At 42.2% G+C, this 12,024-nt stretch overlaps 1 protein-coding gene across 2 annotated transcripts in view; it reads right to left on the bottom strand.

Moving 5' to 3' along the window:
- Positions 1-12,024, bottom strand: part of LOC138187057 (zinc finger protein rotund) — a 241,965-nt gene that overhangs the window by 150,392 nt on the left and 79,549 nt on the right. For both annotated transcript variants that reach the window (XM_069127507.1, XM_069127508.1), the window contains exon 2: positions 11,115-11,393. In XM_069127507.1, coding sequence (XP_068983608.1) covers positions 11,115-11,393 — 279 coding nt within the window. The remainder of the gene's footprint in view (positions 1-11,114; positions 11,394-12,024) is intronic.

Genomic DNA, 12,024 nt, shown 5'->3' with positions numbered 1-12,024 from the left:
TGTTAGTGGGTAAAAAAAAAAAGAAGACGTGGGAGACATCGGGCCCCCTCGATCGATTCAATGAAACACCACGGCGTCTGCTCCTCGTCATTAAAAAACACGTGGCCGTCTAAAACACTGAACCTACTGTTTCTTCGCGACACGCGTTTCTACGCGCCACTTTAACGAACCGACAACACGGTATGCATTAATTAGAATCTCTGAGCGTATTCTTGGTCGCGAGACTCGTCCAGTACGCGACAAAATAATTTTCGTGTATCAGAGAATTATCAGCAGGTCACCTCCACGTGACAATTTCCTTTTCCATCGAATTTTTAAAATTCTCCTGCACAAACTTTTTTCTAAAATTTAATTCAAGCTTTTTCTTTCTTCGTATATTTATTTATTTTCGGTTTCATTAATATTTCTATTCACAGATTCACAGGTTCTGACGTAAAATTACGTCTTTTCACAAGCCGTGACTGGCTCTATTTAGCTGACAGAATTACGTCTTTTCATCAGCTTTCGTTGTTCCCAAGTTTCATCTGGAAGAACAATAGCAAGATTTGACTGAACAGTATGTAAATTGTAAATGAACTCGAAGATGCTATTCAGGGCTATTATTCTTCTTTTTAATATATTTTCCACGTTGGTAACCTTCCCATTGTGATTTATCGCCAGTCCTTTCAATAGAATGTTTTAATTACGAATGCTTAAAGCAACTGGCAAATACGAACGTAATAATTTTCTTGTTTAATTCCCGCGACCACCGATCCTTTGATCGTAATTTATTAATTGCGAGGCCGTGAAATTGAAAAATTTTATTCCAACGTAACTAGTTCCTTTCTTTAAATATACACTTCCGATTATGAATCTTTTCATTAGAATTTGCTAATTACGTATACTTAAACGAACTGAAACAGCCCATTCAATTTCCTGATTACCAGTTCCTTCGATATGATTATTCAATTACGAATTTTTGAAACAACTTACAAATCCTATTCAAGTGTTTCCATCGCAGACATTTACTCTTCTTTCACAGAGTTTCCCTTCAAATGCATACGATTTTCATAGCAATTCTATTTCACAACTGTAGCGACTATTGCGTGAACGCGAATATCGCAGATATAAGTTTCTTAAGACTTCAAAAATACAAGCTTTCTTCATATCGAGAGTACCGATCCTTTGGCAGTTGAACAGTCAATGGAAGCTTCCTCTACTTTCCACAAATACATAGAACACGCACGAAAAATACATACAAACGTTCAACGTTCCAACAACGACTAATAAATTAGGACGATTACGTTACTCATAAAAGGCAGCACATTTCTATCCTCGTTATCGGAACGAGATACAAGCAAGATCTTATTGTTGTTACTGTTATTCGCAAAATGATAAAACCGAGGAAGCTGCAAAACTCTACAAAGGAACATCCGCAGCGATCAGCCGATAGCGCAAGTGTCAGCTACCGCGGAGTTTGCTGAAACTTTGTCAAGTTGGATAGAAAGCCAAAACCTGTTCACTCTAGAAAATTGCTGGCTGAAAAGCGTGAAACCTTTCGAAAGCTAACTATCGCTTGTTCAGCGTGGAAAATTCCTCGTGACATCGTAACCCGTCCCGTAAACCGGATAATTATGATCGATGGCGAGAAGGAGCCTAGCCCATGAAGATCCATCCGTGTCACGTACGCGGCCAGACCAACTCCAAAGATCGTCTCGTTCCCATATCACCGATGCAGAAATTCAAATTCCTCGTCATTAATAAAAATTAAAGAGACATCAAGAGAGGAGGTATGGTTGCGGGTCGCCCTGAGGGCCGAGCCAACCTTTATCTTACCTGGGCCTACAATAGCGTGAGACTATGGGCCCTTTGTACACCACTTTCACCGTCATCTGCATACGCACCCCTTTCACCTGCGCGTCCCTTTCCACCGCGAACACGCTTTTTTCCCTCCTCTCGTCTGCGACCCAGGGACCGCGTAATCTCCGGAAGAAACGTTCGTCTCTCATGGGTGCTAATTTTTTTTTTTCTTCGCGACGCCTAACGGAGCTTCCACCGGGCTCCTGGTCACGTCTTCGGGGCTAACGGTTTCCCCGTGATCGCTGGAACCGTCTTTGTTCGCGACCATGCCGGATCTGCATCGTTACTCTGCGTTTTCGTTAATCGATCCCGCGTAAATGTCACGGGACTTGGCCCTCTTTTTCTTTCTCTTCGGTGGCCGGAGGTGTTGGCAATTTTAAAACGGCTACAGGGACAGTACGTTATTGCTTTGCGGAGGAACTCGTGGAATTTTGTTGTTCGTTCAGCGTTGGACGTGTCGATCTGTGAAAGCGATGGATCTGCAGGCTATTAGTGGGTGTTTTATAGACTAGCGAAGCGAAAGATTTTGTAAATTTGCAGGGTAAATGTTTGGCGAAATGAACGTTTGCTTCGTACAGCGAAGCTTTCGAATATAAAGTCGGTTTGCCTGTAGACGCATTCGTTTTGATTTCTTCGGTACAACTTTTACGTTACAGTTGCAACTACTTCTAATTTCACATTCTCTTAATTTCCAAGCCTCGGAGAAGTTGGAATTTTCCTGCGAGCGTCAGATCGTTTATATACGTCGATAAACTCGTGGCGGAATCAGCTACGCGTCTATCTACGTGAAACTAGTTCCATTAAAAGGGAACAAAGATTACTTTGAGATCCGGCAAGCGTGTTCGCCTATGTAAAATAATAGAAACAAAGCGAGTTCCGCTTGAAGCATCTTTTGAAATAACCAAGTCTGAACGGTGATAATTGCAGCGATACTAGTCAGCTTTAATTCTTAACTTTAAACGTTATTTGCGATAAACAGACTTCGTATAAAATGTGGCGCAATTGCAAGAGACGTATATCGAATTTGTCCTCCTTAGTCCTGCGAAAATACGAAGAATAATCGATGGATCACGACTCTATTGGTGGAAGCTAAATTATTAGGAAAATGACAAACTAGGAAATTGAAGTATTTTCACGGTTCTAATATTCCCATTGGACCATAAAACGAGCGTTGCCCGCAAACTGTCATTTTCCAACCTGCGAAAATTTCACACTTTCCAATTTCTCCATTAGGATTCCCCCAGAGAGACAACCCCCCGCAGAGCCAAAGAGACAATAGACATGTAGCAGCGAGCAACAACCCCTTTTCTGGCGACCATGTCACAACATTTGGGCCCAGGACAGAGTTATGGCCCTTTTTCCACCGAGTTTCCGTTCTTCAATCCTCTCGCCGTGTCCGTCCAGGCAGAACGATTTCTCGCCGATTCCCTTTGCTTTCTTTCTCCTTTCCAGAGAGCTGGTACAAAACGTCCAGAGAGTACGTTCACCCTTTCTACGAATCGATTTCCAACGAGCAACTATTTTCTTCGTTTTTTTTTTTCTCTTCTTTTCTTTTCTTTTTTCACCTCCGCGACGTAACTTCTTTCGGATTTTCGAGAATTACGGAAGATTTCTTTTTTACTTCAAACGTAAGTTACGTGGAATTTTTGTGAAATTACGATCAAAGGATTTCCTTGTTTCGAACGTAAATTCGAGACTTTCCGGGAATTATAACGACCATTGTTTCTTTTCTTCGTCTACGATCAGATTTCCCTGGAATTTTTCACAACTGTAGTCGCAAGATCTCGTTTTTTCGTTTACGACGTAACTTTCGAGTTTCCGCGAATCACAGTCCAACGATTTCTTTCCCTCGTTTCCAAAGTAACTCGTTCCGGGGTTGTTGGAATTACAATCGGCAGATCTCGTTCTTTAAGTCTCAACGTAACTCTGTAGTTTTTCAGAATTGTAATCAGAATGTCCATTTTTTTTTTACTTCCAATCAAATCATATTCGAAAGAGTTTGTAAAACGATCTATACAAAGAATTAATTTCTCAACGTCACAAGTTCTGCGACGTTACAAAAACAGAAAGTTACACAAAAGAATATTCCCATTATTATATCATAACAGACGGAGGATTATTCCTGGTCCGAATTTATTCTTCCACGCTTCTATCAAACGATCTTCAATAAATTAAACCGGTAATTCAACCCCGTGACGATCTATACAATATTCCATCAAAAAAAAAAAAAAAAAAAGCAAATGAAAAAAAGAAAAAGGAAACGAAGCAATAATAAAAATACCCTGTGGATACCTATGCAACGAAAGTTAACATGGCGACATTGACTCTCCGTGAAAAAAAGCAATCGAAAAAACCTCCTCTGAAACCAGAACAGCCGTTCAGCCCTGATACGCATAAAGACTGGTTCCAGGTTACGTTCCCTTCGAAAAAAAATCACGAAAAAAATGTTCGCTAACCCCTTTCTCGATCCGCGATACGTTACGCGGAAATTCATTAGCCGATCCAGATCGACGAAGGAAGGGGTTACTACCCCGTGACGAATCCGTGAACGAGACAATGAGAGCCGACCCCTCCCTGTAACGCGCCGTTTCTTTTTTTTTTTAGTTTCTTTCTTTCTTTCTTTTTTTTTTGTCTCACGTCGAGCGGAGACAAAAATGTCGTTGTAGCGCTATTTGCATCCCCGATCCTAGAGAAGGAAAGACAGAAAGAAGGGGGGAATGAAAAAGGAGAAACATAGAGCGGAGGAAAAAAAGTTTGAACGAAGGAGAAGCTTAAAAACAGAACGACAGGGAGGAAAAGAAGAGAAGAGAGAATAAGGGTAGTTTGAGGGAGATGGGAAGAGGAAAACACGCAAGGGTGGGGGATAGAAATTGGCGCGGGGTTACGAGCAGGGCCATTATTTTAATTTTCATTCTGGTAGAGCGTGGCGCACGGGTAGAACGAGGGAACCGGGGGTTAAAGGGACGAAGGAATCTTCCTTTGCATAATCTTCATGGGGTAGCTTCTTGCAGGACTCTCACGCGGCACGGCATGTTCCAGTTAGTCGCTTTGGGCCGCTGTTTTCCAAGGTGTTTTGCATCTTCGCCTTTGGCGGCTGTATCCACTCACCCCTTTCATAGTTTAACTCTTCTCCCCTCTTTTACTAGAAATTACCCTAAAGAGCTGCTCTAAGCGTTTTAAGGGATTAAGGTCGGGCAGGCGTAAAAGAGCATGGAAAAAGGGTTGACCACCCGCTGGGCGAAACCGGCGACAGATTACAACATCCGAAAACTTGTTTACAGGGGCACCAGCACCGGCTCTTCCTTTCCAACCCCCTTGTTCCATGCCGCACGAGGCTCGCAGTGCGGCCTTGGACTACTTTCAGAAACTACACAGTCGACCTACATAGTCCTTGCCCTGCTTTTTTGCTTTTTAGGTTTTTTCCCCCCTTCTTGTTCGCTTGGGGTTGCAACGCTGTTGCAAGGTGGATATCACATTTTTTGTCAAGGGATGGCTTTTTATGGTGGAAGGTGCATGTGTGTTTCCTTTTTTTTTAAGGATAATTTGTAACGTGTAAGACTGCTTCAATGTACGTTACGTTGGTTCGAGAAGAGAATGACGCCTGACTATTCTAAACAGTTTCGTCGTCGATGATGAAAGAAATACGCGAGAGTTTGAACGATTATAAATTGAAAGAAGCTTCGGTCTAACGCGAGATCGAAGACCATTTTTTGGGACCACTGTTCTCGCTTCTATTCTTAACGCGCAACTATTTGAATAGCTTGTTGGAGAAGAAGTAGGTCTCTGGAAACTTTTTTAGAGTGGATATTGTAAATTTTTAAAAGGACAGTTGGATTGATATACGAGTATTATCGGTTGGAGAAAAGAGATTACAGGAAAATTGAAGGAGAAATTTCGAAGATTTCACGGCAGATCGACGGAATATTCCATAGCCTAAAATTTAAAGATATTCTTCCTTCGAAAAGAAGTGACATTTCGCGTGACACTTCCAGCGATCTTTCATAAAGAAAGTACGCTTTGAACTTTTTTTTTTTTAGAATAAAGGTTATATAAGGAGCACGCGACAGGAACTTGACAAGCTGCTTCTTCCTAATTTCTTAATTTCGAATTCGATTCGTAAAGTTCAGGAATATAAGTTGCCTAAGAATAAATGAAAGATTTCTGAAATTTTACGAACAATTAAGTAAATGATGGCGTCTAGAATTTGATAAAATGCAAAAATACATGTTTAATGTCGCAATCAAATAAAAGAACAGTTTCGGTAATATGGAATTGATTATTGAATTTTAAAATTGTCTCTGCGCATGATCTTCTTATAAGGATAATTAATGCATCGTTAAGATGCATACGACGAACAGGAAAAACGAAGGAGAGTCGTTGCATGACTTGAAAGTTCTATTTCGAGCCAAAGAAATCTGTCATTCCATTCGAAACTTAAAAACATCCTTTTTAAACAGAAAGAACACTTCGTATATTTCTATCTGTAGCTCTCAACTATAGTGAAACTCCATTTATCCGATCTTGTCGCAGAACAAACAGTTTCTACAGGCTTTTCCACAACACGAAAACAATAAAAAAAAAGGTTCACATGGACGTATACGCTGTTTGATCTTGTTTTCAAATTGCAGTGAGTTCTACGTTGGAATAATTCCACCAAAGATGGAAATAGTTGAAGCAATTTCGTCTATCTATTCGCAAGCAGAACTCCACGTCTGACACTGAACCTTGTATTCTAATTCAGCGAACATTTTCTTACCGTCTCACGTAGAAGTCATTAGAGCAATAAACGTCGCAATGATGAGATATAGGAACGCCAAGGTATGCAGATACAGTTCGTTAAAGAAAAAAAAGAAAAAACCTCTCTCTGACTGGAAAACAAGGTCGAATAGGGCGTACGTTTATGAGAACTCCTTTTGCCGCTTTTACGTGCAGAATCTACCACCGAAGCAATCCTGCTACGGGACACTCTGTATAATTGGAGTTCGCGTAATAAAAGCTCGCCAACTTTCCCCATTATCTATTATTTTTGCGTCCACGTAACAGCAGCTCGTACGAGTGAATTCCACCAGCAGAAGTCCAGCTAATCGGCCATTGACAAACATTTCGTTGCAATAAGTGGAGCCCGGATAAATCAGATGGATCACAGTTCCACTGTATGTTCCTGTCTGTAGCTTTCAACTTCGAAAAAACATTGCACGTCGGTTACAAAACTAACGCCAAAAAAAAAAAAAAAAAAAGAAAAAGAGAGAGAAGAAAGTCAGAGAAACGACAGAGGACGTTGAAAAGAAGGATCCCTCGATTAGATTCCGCGACGGTGTCGATCATCCCCGGGACACTCGAAAGGGTTGAAACGCGCTACCCGTATGAGTTCGTATGCAGATTGGCCGATTGTCTTCGTGTCCTTCTTCCTTTTCTCTCACGTCTCGATCACCTCCCCGCTCTCCCTGGACGAAAGCTCCCGTCCCGTGAGAATCTCCGAGGCATTTGCATGCCGCGGATTATTTAAATCGTCCCCTTATTGTCGTGGCTCCTTGTTTTTTCCTCCAGACCTCTCCGACAAACCCACGGCGTGGGTCCTGCGGGCACCCGAGCCTAGACAAAAAACCGGCTGATCCTTGCTATACAGCTCGCGCAAGCATCTTCCGCATGCCGTGGCTCCTCACGACCCGAACCAACCCTTTCGAGCACCCTGACCGGTCATTTCGATTCGGCGATTTGGATTCTTAGCATCTCGTGTCACGTTAGTGTGCAGTAACGTTTCTTTTGGTGGCTTCTTTGTTTCTTCAACGAAGAATCGGTTGCGTCTGATTGCTACGATTGTCCTTATGCGAGGGGCGAATTTAGGGTGAGGCTAGGTTTCGTTTTTTTTTTCTTTTTTTTTTTGGTATTAAGAATCCGGTGGATTGTGAGAGGTAACGATGATTCGGGATTATTTAGCGACTGCCTTTGCGACAGATCGTTTCTTCCGGGCTCTTCGAGGTACGTTAGTGTTACACAAGTTGGGAATTTCGGAACGAAGATTTTTGGAAATGTCCGGTAGCTTGACGTATCTAAATTTTCTGTTACTTTGGAGGAAGTTTTCTGAACCAGCTACGAGGTGAGATTTTTAAATTAAGAGACCCGGGAATTTCGAATTAAGAATTATCGAACTGCTCATTCTTCATAACTGATTATTCAGAAACTAGTTGGTATTAGAGCGATAAGTTGCTTCTTCCGAATATTCTACTATTTTAAAGAAATTTTGTAAAAAAAAAAAGAACGTTACGCGAACCGGAGTCAGGCATTTCTTTCTTGAGTTTCGAAGAGCGACTCGTATTTTACATCACAACTGATATGAAACGTAATAATGGAGGAAGATCGCGGTGAACTACCCTCGTCATCCGCTATCAAAACTCAGAGTTTTCGAATTTCTTCCTCAAATCCCGAACAACATACCTGATACCAAGAAAGAGGAGCAAATGAAAAAATCACGAGATTACCGGGAAAAAAGCGGAGATCCTTTGGAAGATCGAGAAACAAGAATCTCTAAAAAGAGACCCTCGGGTACCGTTGCGTGGTCAAAAGGAGAAATTCACCCTTAACAGCGCGGCGAGAACTCTTCGAATCCGCGTGCATTCAAACGAACCCTCTCACCCCTGTTGTCCCGTGAACATTTTTTTTCGCGCTTCCGTCTGTTTGTTTTTTTCAACCACCTCAGGGCGGAGCGAGGAGTATGCAAAGCGATCTTCAACCCTTTCCACGCTACCCTCCACGCGTCATTCTTCTTTTTTTGTTCTTCTTCACCCAGCACCCATTGACCTCTTTGTCTTCTCTTCCTCGTCCTTTTCTTCCTGCTTCCAATCCAGCAGAATCCTCGTCGAAATTATGCAGGATTCTCATCCGGAGACACAGGGAGAGGTGCGGGAAACAAAACTAAACCAGGGGTAACCCGTTGCTTGCGAAAAAAAGGGGTTGAGATCCTTTTTTTTTCGCACATTTCCTCGTCCGCGTCGCGAGTCTAACGGCGTCTCGTCTTCCGAGCCATTTCGATCCACGTTTCTGGTTCCTCGATTCGCTTTCTTATTGTCTCTTCGTGGTTTCGTCCGTTAGAAGATCGTTTGCTTTTCTATGGGATATTTTTTTACGCGCGTTTCGACGAGGCTTCAGAACCGTTTGATCTCGAGCCAGTCTTCCACGTTACGATCGCAGGAACAGCGAAGACGAACGAACACTTACGAAACTTCCCATAAAAATATTGTATGGCTTCCTGGTACTAGTTCCTCGAATTTTCCACAGAGTCTACATAACTTTGCCAAAACTATTGCGAAAAATATTTTTAAGAAAAGCTGTCTAGCTTCCTACTATTAGCTTCTCCAATTTTTGTAGTTTAACTTTATCAATTGCCCACCAAACTGCCTCTTTCGAAATATATCGCGTAGTTCTTCATTCATTCGATTCATTCAACAAACAACTTCGTCGCATTCGGAACGATTCGCGGAAAATTACATCTTTCGAAAAATATTGTCCACTCTTCTAGCGTGTGTCAGCTTCTGAAAATGTTCAGTATAACTTTATCGCAATCAGACCGATTCCCACGAAACTATTCTTTTTCGAGGAAGAGCGTGCAGGTCTTTTACAACCGGCTTCTGAAATTTTTCAGTCTAACCTTGCCAACTTTATTGAGAATTGGGTTTCCAGGGGAACCAGTTTACACCTTTTCGCGGAACAGATATAGATAAACATCACTTTAATCTGTTCAGATGCAGCAAATTCTGCCTCGGATGAAGACATCCGGTTGCAAGCGATTTTACAACGCTTATCGAGTACGAAAGTATCGAGCGGAAGAAATGGAACTCGTCGTAAAAGTTTCGCGGCGGGAATCCGGCTACGAGACCGCCGGCCTCTTTGTCGCCAATTAACTGGTCCTTGCCTCGTAATACTTCGTAATATGTCGGGTATAAAATTAATCCTCGAATTATTTCATCGTGGCGAGCAAGTTAACGCTCGGCAGTTTCAGCTACCGTTAAATCAGAGGCGGGAAAGTTTGCTGCAGCTCCGCGAGACGCGTCTGACTTCGACGACTGTTAATTCAACGACAGAGAGAGATCAGCAGGAAATTTCTGAGATTTAAAGCGCAGATTACGCGGAATTAGCGTGCAAAGTCGACGGAATCGTGGGAACCGCGGAGTTTATACAATCTTTCCGACCAGACATCGCGACAGACATCTCAAATTTTCTAAAATACTGCACGAAACATTTTTCCAACTGATACATCGTTCATAATTGCTGTTCAATATTTTAAAATCTCCATGGATTTCTTTATCGTACGCAGCGTATAGTATAAATTGTTACCATATTCTAAGGTAAATTTTATAACAGAAAATTACACCTCTGCGTTTATATTTAAACAATTTATCCGTATGGTTTCTGAGGAACACGATCAATGGGAGAGTAACCTTCGCTGCAAAACATTCGTCACAAGTATTTCACTATCGTTGTATTTCTGACAATTATTGTTATTTTCAACGTTCCACAAGACTCTTGCACGGTTTCATTCCTGTTGACTCGAGTGTTGGCGGAACATCATCGACGATTGTGGTGGGAAATATTACGAAAAGAGTTTCGTAAAGTATATGTATCACAACAATATGTTCAATAAATCTCCAAAGAAAGATTCTAAACTTCCTAATTCTTTATTAATTCGCTGCTAATTAATAGCAGAGTAATTTTCACCTCCGAAAGCCTATCTCCTAAGCAGCTACACGTACACCCCTACCACGTTTCTGCCAATTATCATTCTCAGCTTATTCGCGATACCGCACTGTTTAATTCCTACTAATTAACACTGTCAACCACGTAGTTCCGCGATCTTCCCGCAGATCCCTGTACGTATTAACATTACACGGTTCTCGGACATCGTCTCGCGTGACGTAAAAATAACGACGCAAAAATTTATTCAAGTGTAAACTCGCATACAGAACAGTGGCGGACAAAAGAAAATTAACTTAATTGATACTTGCGTATACGAGCGAAGTAAAATCTCTATCCTGCAGTTTTCTCGTACTAAACATTCGCCTACCGTGTCACGTACAATTATATACCACATATTCTTTATGTATACTACGTGCTCATTGTTTTCTTTATATTATTATACGAATTATACATTTTGTAAAATTACAACGCCTTTTTATTTTTCTTCTATTCTAAAAATCTTTCTTTTGGCCGTCACTGGGACAAGAAGATCGCGTAATTCGTCGATCGAAAATTTCGTCGAATTAAAAGGTAAAGCTACTCACATCACCGGAGAGGCCGTTGTTCCATGGATAGGGCGGCTGAGGGGGTGACTGTTGCTGATGATGGACACCGCCCACCCCAGTAGCTGAGTGTGGATTGTGGATGTGTTCCGCCATCACGCTGACCCAATGGGCCAATCCACCGCCTCCGGTGGCGGTTGGGCCCGTGCTTCCGGTACCGGTGCCGGTTGTACCTCCACCACCGCCTCCACCTCCACCTCCGCCGCCTCCTCCGCCCCCGCCACCTTCCTCGCCGCCCTCAGACCACGCGAAAGAGGCTTTCTGCAAGGTAGAAAAGCAACCAGGTTAATTGGAGATCGATCGATCCAGCGGATTAAACGTTCCTCTTCCTGCAAGCCGGGGCGAGATTTCCTTCTACTTGTTGCGTGACTGGTTTAGATTTTTAGATAGCAAAAAAAGATATATAATTAGCGCTCTGTGGTCGGAAATAGTCACAGTAGCGACGCTTATAATTTGTCTTTAAACGTTCATCGCCTCGGCTAGTTGGTAATGTCACTGGAACAACTTGCTGACCGCAAGCGGTTGACATTGTTGAACGTGGTTGCGAATGTCCTTGAAAAGTGTCGCAAGGCTCGGAGTAAGCCGCCACAGTTTTCAACGTTTCGTTGATATTTCGCGGTCAACACTCGAAGAAAGCGCTGATAACGAACGAGAGACTGCGGATTCTCATCGATTTATGGCAAGTGGAAAATTGCACGCGATGCGCGTGGTACGAAGAAATGTACAAGATGTGCAAGGTATAGCGATTTTTATGATACCTGTGATTACAGTTGGATGAAGCAATTTTCTATTCTAATCATATTCAAAAAATATGAATTTGCACAAAAATCACTCGACTGTGGTATCGATCGTGACGATCGTAGCCGTGACTCTCGTTAAGAGGAAACGAATT

Source organism: Bombus flavifrons, chromosome 14 (assembly GCF_040668555.2).
Source record: "Bombus flavifrons isolate JBK064 chromosome 14, iyBomFlav1_principal, whole genome shotgun sequence".
Classification (NCBI taxonomy): Eukaryota; Metazoa; Arthropoda; class Insecta; order Hymenoptera; family Apidae; genus Bombus; species Bombus flavifrons.
Note: the sequence above shows the minus strand (reverse complement) of the source record. Positions and strands in the feature narration are given on the sequence as shown.